Genomic DNA, 14196 nt, shown 5'->3' with positions numbered 1-14196 from the left:
TGTCTGCTGTGTGGGCAAAAAGTGTCAGAATTATCCTGATGACCTCTTTTGGTGTCTAGCAGCCTTTCGGAATCAGGAGGTCCTCAGCTGTAACTAACCAAGTCTTTCCCGTGCCACCAAAGGGGTTTCAGAGCCGCGTCCCTGAGACATCAGCAGCGTCGTGGAGGCCGCCCAGTGAAGGATGTGGGGCTCGAATCCCAACTCCTCCACTTACAAGCTGTGTGGCCTTGGGCAAGCGACCGCCTTTCTGAGCTCCAGTCTCCCTGTCTGGAAAGCATGATGATAACCCACAGTGTGGTAGTGGGGTACAAAAGTCAGACCTTGCAAATCACCCCAGGAGCATTAAGTAAACGTAACTGCCATTAGACTTATTGTGATGTTGGTAGGGTTAATACTCTTTCACTCTTACTTCCAAAAAAATCTGGGGAAGCCACTGACTGACAAAACTTCATCCAAATGGCATTTCACCCACTTCAGTCATCTCCAGAGATAAAGGGCCTGGAGGCTGGCTTCCCTTATTTTTCCAGCTCACTGAAATGTGTGCTGATTGTGTGGCCGAGCACCTGCTATTAACACAGCAGAGAAGTTGATCAAGGTCAGGAACCCAGGCACAAAGGGACACTGTCAGAGCTGACCTCACAAATGCTAATCCCCTTTATCCCTTCCCAGAATGGACCGTAATCAGCTCCAGATTAAAATGTGCAGGAGAGGTGACCAAAACAAAAACTTGGCAGACAATGTGAATGCACACGTACATGGGGAACAGCCTCTCCTGGAGGGGCCCCCTGGGTAGCACGACCTCCTAGAAAGACTAGGTCATTAACATGGCAGCTGAGGCTAATAGGTATGGATACGTTCTACCCAACTTAGAAGACAGAGACCATGGACCCAAGCAACCGAAGGTCCGTGCCGGATCCCTTTAGTCCGTGTGTTGAGAATGCCATGAGCTGTTGACATGTGTGCCCCTGCCTGCCCCTTCCCTTGATTTCCCCTGTAGACTGTAATGGTTATGTCGTGATAAACTCTAGTCTCAGCTTGACCTTGAGCAAGCGACCGACCCTCTCCTAACGTGTGTCCTCATCTGTAAAATGGGGGATAACAAGAAAACCGTCTTCAAAGGGCAGATAAGTCAGGAGAACACATGTATAAACATAGAATTCGGTGCTTGGAACATACGGAAGCTCAAGAAATATCGGTGACTATTGTCCTGGAGGATTCTTGTTTAATTCTTTCCATGAAGGATTAAAAATCTTTGTCCCCTGAAAGCCCTAAGTTAAAAAGCCCCCCAGCTTCCTAAACTAGCAAAGTGTGGTTAGAGGGATCATGGGGAGGGAGGAACATCAGTTAAACGCTCAGCAAATATTCCATGACTGATGCAGGCTTGTATTGGCACTTGGGATCTGTCCTTTTCTAGGGCACCCATTAACTCTTTATTGTCCTGTGAAAATCTGACTTCCCCCTCAAAATTCAGTCTTTTTATTTTTTTGCATTAATAGAATTCTCATGCATATCCAGAAAGGAAGAAAATATACATTGATGTTACTTTAACATTTTTTGTCACTTAATATTTAAGAAGACATTGTATTTTACTTCTATTTTTCTCATTACTTTTAATGTAGCAGTAAGCATAATTCTCTCCCTAGAGGTACTCAGCAAGTGGTTCATTAAAAATGCATGCCTGGCTTGTAGTAAGCAATGCTCTGGATCTGGAATACTTTCTCATTCTCTATGAGACCGTCTCTAATTATAAGCCTAATAGTCTGAGCTGATTTTCACAATTAAAATTTTAAACCAACGAAACTGGACTATGGGACGTTTTTTAGGATAGCGTTATATTCTCTTTGCTGACTTTTTTTTTTTAAGGTACATCCAGCAGGTAGGATGCAAAATTCTTAATTCCATCTCTTATGTAGCTTTATATTATTTTTAAAAGTTCTATGAAATGACCTCTCCATTGTTCTACGTAAACATTAAAATCACAGAAATGGTCTTTTAAAAAAAAATGAGGAAAAAAAAAAGGTGCAGGTTCCGAACGTGCTTTTAGTTTATTCTCATTCGCTCTAAGGGTCCCAAGCATTCTTTGCCCAACAAAGCCATCGCTTCAAAAAACTGTTAGCATTGTGTTATGCAAGAAGGAAAAAGCAGGTCATGGATGATTACAAATGTCAGAACACGCCGAAGACATTGGAAGTATTGGGGCAGGGCTGCTTACAGGAATCTGTCATCTCCTGCTGCCAGAAATAATTTCTTTTCACTTAGGAAGTTCATTTTGTCGTGACTTAGAACACACTCTTACCAAAAAATGCTAAGGTAATCCAAATATCTTCAAAATCCAGAGTCTCAGTGAAGAAGAAAAAGCTGTCGGTATCACCTCTTCCAAATAACGCCCAGATAACGCATGAGGACACCGAGGATCGGAGAGGGTGAATGATTTGGCAGAGGTCACACTCATTTCAGTGACAAACCCCTGGGCCTGCACCAGCCTCTTGCCTTGTCCTCCAAGCCACTATTTTCCAAAACAGCAGGTATCCCCGTAGCTGAGAACAGGGCTTCACAGAAAGCTCTGGCACTGTTTACATTTATGATCACTAATTCTTTATAGCACTTAGGACTTTGTAAAATGCATATACTTTCACTATCAAAATGGCCCAAATGTTAAGTTTCACAACTTCAATTATCTAGAAAACTGTGCGAATCCAGACCTGATCTGTATAAGATAAATGCATGTATGTGTCAACATGTATGTACGTAAGCATATACACAAGTCTAACTGATGCTAGATTCACTGGAACAGCAATTAATTACAATACGGTGGCTTCTTTATTTTCAAATAACATCAGTAACAGTTTCTACTTGCCAAGTTGTATCTATTGTCGAGGCTGTGCTAGAAACTCTAAAGAAACTCTAAACTTGTCAAATCCTTGATGGTAATAACCCATGCAGCTTATTTACCAGATCATAATTGTTCTCATCGACTATGTCTGAAAGGGGGTGGGTGTATAATTTTCTTACTATTTCTGGGAAGGTCTGGGGAGGCCTTCCCTCTGATACAGTAGTAGAAGGTTCTGTGGGCCAGGATATTCGGTCTGAGGTGGCTGGTGGCTGTGCAGGAAGATGATACCGGTTGCTATCGCTTAAGTGAATCTGGAACCACGACACCAGAACGCATTGGCCATGAGCCCCATGTCGACTGTGGTGGTAATATATACATAAAGGGAAAGATTAGATACATAATGCAGATGTAATCATGTGTAATGGAGATATAATCATATATTGTATCTTTATATGGTGTATAGAGGTCTATTAAGTATCAGAAATAGGCAGTTAATAACTGTTCATCCTTTTGAACTTAGAAATCTAATGCTTAAGAACTGTTAGTGAAATATGGTACTTAATTGTACTGTGACCCAAACCTTAGCTTCCTTGCCATGAAGGGTTTCTTGTACTGCACAGCAGTTCTGAGCATAGAATTGTACTCCCTAGGTTCAAATCCCAGTCACTTACTAACTCCGTGACCTTGGATAGGGGACTACTAACCTCCATGAACCTCAATTTCCTTACCTGTAAAATGGCAAAAATAATAGTTTTTTCCTCCTAGGGAGAATATAAGGATCAGATTAGATACTGGGTGTGGGAAGCTTAGCACAGCACCACGTGTGAAGGAGGCCTTCCATTAAGCTTAATTTTTATCACCATCATCATGCCTGGAGTCAAAGGCAGTGGTGCTGTTCTGTCCTATACCAGGGCCCATCCTGTGGGGTTAGTTTGACTGTGTGCTTCTGCGCCGTGTACATCCTCACTGATCCCGGCCCTGGCTCTCTAGCAAACTCTAGCAGGTATCAATATTGGCAAGAACTGCAGGTGCTCAGGAGGTCTCGAGATTAGGTAATTCCTACAAAGGAGAGTTTACCAGACCCAACCAACTGTTCCCCACATGTCCCAGGTCAGGATGTCTCTGGATTCTCTGCATCTACTGATAACCTGATAATGTTCCAATAATTTTGAATCTATGTGGTTGTGCCATAGGAAAAATAATGAAGTGTGTATACTGTGTTTGCATATATTGATAGAACATTGGAATCACGCCAGTCACTGTGGCAACCAGGGTGGTTGCTCATCCTCTGTTTTGACATCTTAGAGAGCGGGGCTCTATCGTGTGTCAGCAACAGTGTTGTTTGCAGCTACCCCCACACCTGTCATGTTGCTGGGAGATTTCTTTCCCCACAATAGAGTATTAGAAGGTACTTGGTGAGGAGAGTCCATAATGTCATCATACATTTACAGACCGTTTGTCTGATTTATAAGTCCAAATAGCCATTTAAAAATTCCAAATCAGGCTTTGTCAGGCAGCCCCACTCCTTCGTCATCTACAAATCAAACTGTTATGTTTGAAGCAATAAATAGCGAATGACTTCTACACGCGGCCTCAAAGCAGGTATCCCAGACTTGCCAATATCAAATTGTACGGTTGGGGTATTTATAAGCAGTATAGCCTGGAAATGCACCCACTGCTTTCTTCAGCAGAACTTAGCTTTTCAAATAACATTTCAGGTATATCTCCCGAACATAAACAAGATGTCAATGCAAGCGGTATTGGATTATCTTTATACCAAGCAGTTGTCACCTAACTTGGACCTGGACCCACTGGAATTAATTGCCTTGGCAAACAGATTTTGCCTGCCACACTTGGTTGCACTTGCAGGTAAGTCTGATGACTCAGGGTCATGCAGGGTCTGACTGTCAAATTTATCAAAATCACATTTAAGCAAAAATAACATTTCCAGGGAATAAAAATTAAATTTTTTATCACCCAGTATAGGACTGTCTTGTGCAGGGTGATAATAAGTAGATCAAATGTATCAGACAGCCCAATTCAACTCCACAAATACTTCTTAGGCACCTACTTTGTGGTAGACCCTGTAGGGGGACACAATTACCAAGATGAGTGATGCATGATCCCTGCCCTTGAGACCCATGCTCTGTGCACTCTGCCTTATTTGTGGACCGTGGGATTGGAAATAAAACTATTGTGTCCATATTATTCCCCTGATGTGTGCTCAGACACAGTCTTTAAGAAAGAGCAGTAGGAGGCCGTGGTGAAGAACATAGGCTGCAGAGCCAGACTGCTCGGGTTCAGATCCTGACTCCACCATTTACTGGCTAGATGACTTCACACTTCACCACTCTGTGTCTGCTCTCTCTCTCGTTAGCATGGGGATCATGTTATTCTCCCGTAGAGTTGTTACAAAGATTAAGGAGTTAAGATATATATAAAGTTCTCAGAACAGTGTCTGGCACCTAGTAAGCATTATGTAAGTGGTTTTTTTAAAGCTATTTTAGAAAATGTTCTGACACTGTCAAGAGCATTTTGGGAGAAAGAAGAAAGGGGGACTTGGCTTCACTTCCCAAAATCATTTCTGGATTTGTTCAGTTGTTAGGCTGAAGCAGGTCTAAATAGGAGACGTGTATTATTCACATACATGTTTCCTAAATGTAAACCTTCAGCTTCATTCACGAGAAGGGTCAGGTAGCAGTCTGGGTGTTTGTCACTACATTAGCTGACTCCTGTGAGCCGTGAGAGCAGAAATAGTGACAGCTTTGTACACTGGCCTACTGTCCCCAGCACACAGCAAAGTGCCTGAGCATATTAGCTTCCCAATAAATACCTGTTGAATCAGGAAGTGAATGAAAATGAATGTTTGAACAAACCAGCTGGTCATATCTGCACTTCACTTTCTGGCAGGTGTCTTTGGAATAAAATGTATTTCTCTGGACTTCACGTTTCTGCTATACTCAGCCAGCTGGAGACCCAAGTCCTCTCCTTGCCTTACTTCTTCCCCCACTGGATAAAAAGATAGAAAGAGATTGTTGAAGCACTGCTGTTTTTTTAAAAACCATTTTTAACCAACAACCCTGAAGTCACAGGTCCACAAGAGTGCCCTGCTTTTTAAATGTTAACCCTAGGAGGCTGCAGTGGGCAGTTCCTTTTTTCAAAAGTATGGGTTCTGATCTGTTTGACTATTCAGTGTTTACAAGTAGGTATCCTTTGAGGATGAATTTGATTTTTTTTTATGGGGTCAAAAACAATTTGGAACCAAATCTGTTGAACAAGGTTTGTGATTAATCTTAAACTAGTGCCATTTTTGCTTAAATATGAAGTACAGTGACGAAAACTTGGGACTGACCTCTCCGTGAAAGGAACTGAATCAAAGAGAGGTTCTGGTGTGAACTGCAGACTTCTAAGCCTGTTTCCTTTTGTTATTAAATGCTACTGTTACTGCTAGGATTAAATATATAGCTGCCGAAGATGATCCCTTTAATCATTTATAACGTTGGGTTAAGTATAGAGTGTTCAGAACATAGTTTTTAAAAATCAGTTTCTCGGGGCGCCTGGGTGGCTCAGTTGGTTAAGCGACTGCCTTCAGCTCAGGTCATGATCCTGGAGTCCCGGGATCGAGTCCCGCATCGGGCTCCCTGCTCAGCGGGAAGCCTGCTTCTCCCTCTGCTTGTGCTCTCTCTGACAAATAAGTAAATAAAATCTTTAAAAACACACAAAAAGGGCGCCTGGGTGGCTCAGTTGGTTAAGCGACTGCCTTCGGCTCAGGTCATGATCCTGGAGTCCCTGGATCGAGTCCCGCATCGGGCTCCCTGCTCGGCAGGGAGTCTGCTTCTCCCTCTGACCCTCCCCCCTCTCATGTGCTCTCTCTCATTCTCTCTCAAATAAATAAATAAAATCTTTAAAAAAATAAAAATCAGTTTCTGGGGTAAGAATGTGTTGCAAGCCAACATGTTAAATGAGTATCAGGAAATGTAGCTATTATCTAAAATCAAAAAGCCTGACGACTTCTTTGGAAAATGTAGTTCCAAATAGTTCTTTGTCCATCCAACTGATGAAGGTTGTGCCAAAGAAACCATTCCCATCTAGATATCGTATTGACCACATGGAGGCATGTTGACTCCCAAGTGCATAGAACAGAGGGTAAGCAGGGTTGGGACAGTTTACTGGATTAGAAGAACAGATGCAATGCTGGAGATGAAAAGAGTACCTCGACCTCAGGGAGCTAGGAGTGTGGGCCTAGATTGTACCCACACACGTCAGTCCCAAAGGCAGGGGACGGCCCAAGCAGAGGCAGGAGACCACTCCATCTCAGAATCACAATTTAGATTCAACTTAGAAGCCTTGGGCACAGCTCCCAGGCAGAATTGGCTCTCCCAGCTAGATTTTTGTTACTTCCAGTTGAAGGTTCCCCCCCAGTCGTTAGAATCTAACAGGCTGAACAATATGTTACCCATCTGCAGCTGTTGAGAAAGACATCTGCATTCACATTTTTAATTCCCCATATGGATTCATTCCTGTTACTCAGTCCTTCCACTTTCAGAGATTATTGAGAATTGGAGTGATATGAGCGGGGAAGCTGTCAAACAGGAAGATACTAGAGAGTCTAGAGGATTCTAGGAAGGCACTGGACTATCCAGAGCAGCACTATCCAATAGAACTGTCTGCAGTGATGGAAATGTTCTATGTCTGTGTTGCCCAATACACGTGTAGCTGTTGAGCACTTTGGTGTGACTAGTGTGGCTGAGGGTGTGAATTTTTAATTTTATTTCATTTCAATTTAAGTTTCAGTTGGCTCACGTGGCCAGTAGTCACCATACTGGACAGTGAAGGTCTGGAGGACTCCAACTATTTCAGAAGTGCAAACAAGTGTCCCAGAGTCATTGGTGCAATGGCCGGAGACCAGAACTCCCCATGCTGGAAGACCAACCATCACAGTGGGCCCTGAGTTCAGTTCGGATGACTGCCAGAGCTGTGTCCCATATTCCTTTCCTCTTAGGTGGCCCCAGACCAGACTCTCTAAGTGAGATGTCTGGCTTGCAAGGGTATGGTTCAACTTACTCTCGTTCTCTCTCTTCCCCAGAGCAGTATGCTGTCCAGGAGCTGACCAAGGCCGCGATGAGTGGTGTGGGCATTGACGGGGAAGTGCTCTCGTATTTGGAATTGGCCCAGGTTTGTAACAATTTGCCTTTCACCTTTTAAGTGTGTTCAACCAGTTCATTTAATGCTGATCAAACATTCCGCTGTTGCATCTGTCTAAATAAAGATGTCACCACTGAGTCACAGAGGGCCCTGTGTACACTGAGAAGATCTGAGAGTTTCACGTTTCATGCACCATTCCCCCTGCTGGGCTTCATTTGAGAAAACAACACGGACCCTACCCCACGCCAGCCCTGTTGTCCCCCGAGGCACCAGCTTCACATGTGGGAGAACAACTTGGGGCATGATAGGGGAAGGTTCTGTCTCTCCTTGTTTGAATTCTTGGACACATATTGGCCCAGATCAGACGGTTTCTAGAACTCCATGAAGCCCTCTAATGCCCCACCTCTCACTGCAGCTTTCCTGGGGTTTTCCAGAATCAGTATTTGTTAATAGCAATATTGTGATTCCATAATCCCTGTACACACTTGCACTCTTCCAGAGAGGCCCCGAGATCCGGCTTCAGCGTTGTCCCGAATGACTTACTCAAGGCACAAACCTAAACTCTGCCTCTGTTTCCTTATCCGTAATGAATGGGGATGATAATTCACATCCTATCAACCTTACAGATTATTTTGAGAATCAAGTGGGAGAGAATGTTCAAGAACGAGCAGTGAAGAGTAGAACCCTGTTGCATGTGTGGGATGCTTCGTCCCTGGCATAGACTGACTGACACTGAGTTTACTGACAACTGAGTTTCATTCTGAAGGAATGAAGAAGACATTCTTCGGTCCTTTCTTCAGCCCATTGGGTTCGGTTTTCTGTTCCCTCTCTGTTAGGGCCGAGGTTTACTAAGCCTTAGGTCAGGTGATTTGAATGGCTCTTTCTCAATCAAGGGAGAGGAGGTGGTTTCAGGGAGAGGAGGGAGGCAAGTAGCAGGTCAAGTTGCACAGGAACGGTTTGCATTCAAAAGGGGAAAAGGCAGAATCAGACTTTACAGCAGCCTCCTGGTTTGGACTTATGCAACGAGTATTTGTGGTTTTCTCCACGCACACCGGGCACTGCCCCAGACAAAAGGACACATGGATATAAATGGCAGATTCTCTGCCCTCGGGGCAATCATAGACAGAGAAATAGACAGAAGCCCACATTATTAAAATCCAGCATGAAAAACAGCCTAATAGAGGTACAGTGAAAACCCAGAACAGGCATCTGTTGCAGTAGGCTCAGCAAGGTCCCATCAAAATGGGTTGTCCATACTTGGAGTTTGAGGTCTCTGGAACCAGGTCCGGGGCACAGTTTATGACTTGTGCTCTCTCCAGTAAGTACTCCTCCTAGAGAAAAATGCAATGACCCAGCATTGCATGTAGGGCCAGTCTCCTTGAGGTAGTGATTTGCAGTTGTGTCTCTTTGCTCTGGGTCCCCGCCCTGACGAGCCTCGGCAGGAAGAGTTTAGGCTGGAGCCTCCCGTACCGTAGCTCATTCACGAGACCCTTGCCTCATGGCATGCTGGGTTTATTTAGCCATCAGTGTGCGGACAGGTGGCACCCGATCTGTTGCATTTTCCAAGGTCCAGGATATAAACACCTCCGCCTGACCAATTTTAACAACGTGAAATTGCTGACCTCGGAGTAGGGAAGAAATGTGCACCGTTGACGCTCTTGGGCAGATCCAAGCCAACTCCAGCTCACCGGTGCCCGAGTCTTACTTTCAGAAAGAAATCTGATCTCAAGAGAAGTTGGAAGCACCAGCAAAAATGGTCTATAATGTTGGGTTTGCAACTCTCAGAGTTTCTTGAGTTATTTTCTGGGGACATCAGCTTTTATATGGGCCTTTTGTTCATGGCAGAGATGTGGGCCCCCGAGGGAGCACCCTGTAGGGTTTCAGGGTTTCGCCTGATCAAAGAAACCTCAAGACCCACAAACTGAATGGATAGCCGAGGACACGGACAAAGTGTGGGGTGGGGGAGACTTGCCAAACTTGGGGAGGAATGGGGAGGTGACTGTGGCATTTTGAGCACCAAGTCTGTTTTGGTCACAGCTACCTCAGCTGCTCCCTCCCCTCGAGCATCTGCTCAGAAAGGAGTCGTTGTGGAGTGTCGGGTCCCTGCCACCCTGCCCACACCACCCGCTCTTCTTATGTAACCAAAGGACAGGTACACATTCCTCAGTCTCCTTTTTCAGATCTTTGGCCCCAGCAAGGCGAGCTCTGACCTGCGACACGGAGTGCTCCGTGGCTGAGGCTTCCTTAACCAGAGTCCGTGTCACTGCTTTGCTGCTGGCTGGCACCTTCCAGAGGCCACAGTCATGAGTCACTAGCGGGCCAGTGGCAGGGGAGGCTGGGTGGAGAGGGGCGCTTTCAGCTCCTGATCTGATACGGTGATTATTTTTGGTACACCTGTCACAGGGGTAAGGAAGGGGTGTGCCAAGCACTATATTGGGCTGGCGTCGGCACCATAGCCAAAGTCAAAACACTGTAGTCAAAACAAGAGGTTTGCCGAATCAGTCACGCGGGCCCTTTATCATCTCTGTCACCCCTACGGTGGCTGACGATTTCTCTGTGGCCCCACTTTAGAAAGTAGAGTCTGACCCCCTTTTTGGTCACTTCCCTGTAGTTCCACAACGCCCACCAGTTGGCCGCCTGGTGTTTGCACCACATCTGCACCAACTACAACAGCGTGTGTTCCAAGTTCCGCAAGGAGATCAAATCGAAATCCGCAGGTGAGAACACAGGCTCCCATCAGTCCGGTTCCCATCGGCTCTGACTGCAGCGTTGACCCTCCGTGCCCTTGAGCAGGTGTACAGGCCCCAGGCAGCTCCGGGGGAAGTCCTTGGGATTGGCTGGTGGTCACATGCCCGTGACGCGACGCAAGGAATTGTGGGGCAGGAATCCTCTTCGAAGAACTTCATGCTTGGGAGATTTGCATGGAGCGGGATCCGGGGGTTCCCTGCCGCAGAGCCTGCGGAGGGGGTGGGCTCACCCTTGTCTAGGGAGGCATGCCGAGGAGCAAGCTTCCGCTCGGAAACCAAGTGGTCCTGGGTTCAGGTTCTCCGTGCCCAGCTACTTCAGGCAAGTGATTCTAACTCTCGAAACCTGAGTGTCCCAATCTGCAAATGGTCGTACCCCTGATCCCTAATCCCCACACACCGGGTTGTTGGGAGGATGTAGAAGGGAGCATATACGAGAAGCACGGGGCACGGAACCTAGAATATAGAAGCCCTCGACGAACACAGCGGGTCTCATCGTCTGCACCTTTCCTTCACCAGACAACCAGGAATACTTTGAGCGGCACCGCTGGCCCCCTGTGTGGTATCTGAAGGAGGAAGACCACTACCAGCGCGTGAAAAGGGAACGCGAGAAGGAAGATATTGCACTAAATAAACATCACTCAAGACGAAAGTGGTGCTTCTGGAATTCGTCTCCAGCAGTTGCCTGAGGGGGAAGAGACAAAAATCAGTCATCTGACACACCACTTTTAAAAGCACTACTGTAAAATTAGTCTTATTATTAGAGATAAGTCGTAGTTCAGGTTTCAGGCACTGATCTTCCTCCACTGTTGTGCATTTATCTTTGTCGGGATCAAAGCACAAGCTCCCCATCAATGAGCCTGGACAAAAAAGGGAAGTTGATGCTCACTGCATTCCTTAAACTTATATGTATATTTTTTGTTAGAAGGCTTAATAAACTTTAGTCCGTTACTTTGTTTCTTTTTATACCAAGGAAAAAAAAAATCCAGCTTTCATGTTTCAAAGTCCAAATTAGAAAATATTTTTATATGGTCTCTTGTATTTTGTTGAAATGAAAATACTATGTATTACTTTATTTTACAGGCCACAAATTAACCATGAAGTCGCCCTGTGATGCTCTTGGCCCACATGACCACCAGGCATTATTGCATAATTAGAGGGTTATCCTTTGGTTGTGAAGTACAGGGTTGGAACGAAATTCCCCCAAGTGCAAGTTAGAGAGTGTTTAATCTTTGTTCTGCCGAATAACAGTGGTATAATTACCAAGTCAACTCCAAGAATGTGTATTTACAATATTTGCCGTGTAAATGCTAGTAATTATATGGTTATATGTGCCATGTAAAATACAGTGATACCAAGTCTTCTGTTGTTTAAAATGTCCAGATTCAAAAGGATAATCTTTATAATCATTAGAAGGGCTTATTCAATCCCAGCATTATCCAGGGCAAACCCAGCGGTGGACCTGAACCCACGAGATACCGTAAGAGCATTGGTGTTTGGGTGGCTGTGTGAGGGTTTGCGTCTCTCCGTGTTCCTCGATCTTGCCATGCTTCTGCGTGCAGATTCTTCAAAGACTTGAACTGAGATGGGCAAAGGAAGGGATCCCCAGCCTTTGTCCCATCATCTGCAAGCTCGTCACATCTCACCCACGGAAACAGGCTTCCTCAGGTCTCTCACCTGCAGCCAACTTCACTTTGTAAGACACGCATTTTTAACTCTTCCCAGGGAAAATTCAGGCCGCTGTAGGAGTAGGCTGAGGCAGACCACCCACCCCTGCTGAAGGTCAGCAGGGCCTGTGAAGGCGCAAAGCTGGAGGCTGGGTCGTCTGGGGTCCCTGCAGTCTCCAACGCAGACAGGAATCTTATTCCAAGAGTCTAGGAAATGGTGCTATTGTGAGTTAGTCCTGACCCTTCGTCATTCTGAGTTTTCAGTGTTAAAACAGAAAGTATTGAGCAGGGGAGCTTTGGAGAGGCAGTCAGTCCTTGCTTCTCTGTACATTAAAATGTTACAGCACTCATACGGAGCATTTTAAGGCCCCAGCGCCATACCTGCCGTGGGATGTGGCATGGCGGCGGCGGGGGCTTATTTTGTCGGGAGGTCAACTTACTGATGCTAAAGGCTGTTGATTTTTTTTCCTAGCTTTCGGAAGTTGGAAAAGAGACAGTTGAGTCCAAACCCCAATGTTGACAACCATATGCATTTGAAAATCTACCCAGATTACAGATGGACATTTATTACTGACGGTGGATACACACCAGATCCAAGAGTTTGGAGAGGCCCAGGAATGCCTCACCCTCTCATGACAAAGGAGAGGGCAGTAGAGTAGAAATGGATGGTTGTAAATGCATCTACTTTAAGTTTTGGTCAATAGGGTTGTAAATCATTAGCAGAAGGAGAAAGGAGACAAAATGAGAGGATAAATGTCAAGACTCAGGAGGAATTGACATATATCCCATCATAAAATGGTAGAAGTTTGAGTTTTTAGTGAGTGGTCAGAGTTGAGTTTATACAACCAAAGTTCCCATGTGATTGTAATCTTGCCAAAACATAATGGACATATAAATGAACCTGGGGTATAAGCAATAATATCCACTAGTGTTTGTTATCAGCTGCTGTAACCAAGTGGCTGGTTCATTTGGTTGTTGCTGATTATGGCCTTTAACCATGGTGGTTTGTTTCGTGTTTTTTATTTCACAAAAAGCCAATAAAATTGTTTAGCTATAAAATGCCTCCTTTTTTTTTTTTTTTTTTTTTTTTAAGGACTACCAAAATATCATGTGTGTGACTTAAATAGCTTTTTCTGAAAACTATCAAAACTGTAAGGGTGCTGGGTCATGGGGGCTATGTATGCTTCCATAACAAGGCAGCTTCAATGACTGTCATCTCTGTTTTCGGTTCGGCCAGCAGCGTTTCCAGTGCCACCAGATACAGGAGGGATCTGGCTTTTTGCTCTTGGATAATACAGTTATGTCACTACATATGGTAGAACATTGGAAAAAACAGAAATGGTGTCTGTAGCCTGAAGGACTTCTTATAATCTTGGTTTTGGACAATTCTGCCAGCAATGAAGTGAAAGGTTGCATCGTGGGCTCATGAAGTCAACCTTTTCTTTAGAAGCAGATCTAAGAAGGATTTTGGGAAAATCTGCAATTTCTGAACTTCTAGGTAGCATACTGTTTACCCAAACTCAGGGGGAAGAAGGGTCTCCAAGCAGATCTCACCTGGGCACTCCTCTGAGTGGCATATTCCCTATAACTCCATGGAAGGGGGTTGACAACTATACAGAATAACTGCAGAGAAAAGACCGTGAGATTTCCAACACCTTCCCACACCTTTCAGAGGTGGGTGGTCCAGATCATGGCACCGCTTACATAATGCATACCGGTGGAGTCTTACCTATAGCAAGCACTGGTCTAAATTTCTCCCAGAGCAATGCCTGGCAAATCATCAAAGATTTCAATAACCTTGCACTGG

General features: G+C 45.0%; 1 protein-coding gene across 8 annotated transcripts in view; it reads left to right on the top strand.

Moving 5' to 3' along the window:
- The window catches only part of RHOBTB1 (Rho related BTB domain containing 1), a 119827-nt gene extending 105841 nt beyond the window's left edge, over positions 1-13986 (top strand). For 7 of the 8 annotated variants that reach the window (XM_032423604.1, XM_032423602.1, XM_032423601.1 and 4 more), the window contains 4 exons: positions 4552-4702; positions 7920-8008; positions 10590-10695; positions 11242-13986. In XM_032423604.1, coding sequence (XP_032279495.1) covers positions 4552-4702; positions 7920-8008; positions 10590-10695; positions 11242-11411 — 516 coding nt within the window. In that variant the 3' untranslated portion in view covers positions 11412-13986. Of the gene's footprint in view, positions 1-4551; positions 6375-7919; positions 8009-10589; positions 10696-11241 lie in introns of those variants that run through there. The other variant, XM_032423607.1, reaches the window with a different exon arrangement.
- The last annotated feature ends 210 nt before the right edge of the window (positions 13987-14196 follow it).

Source organism: Phoca vitulina, unplaced genomic scaffold (genome assembly GCF_004348235.1).
Source record: "Phoca vitulina isolate PV1807 unplaced genomic scaffold, GSC_HSeal_1.0 scaffold29, whole genome shotgun sequence".
NCBI lineage: Eukaryota > Metazoa > Chordata > Mammalia > Carnivora > Phocidae > Phoca > Phoca vitulina.
This window is presented reverse-complemented; position numbering and strand designations above follow the sequence as displayed.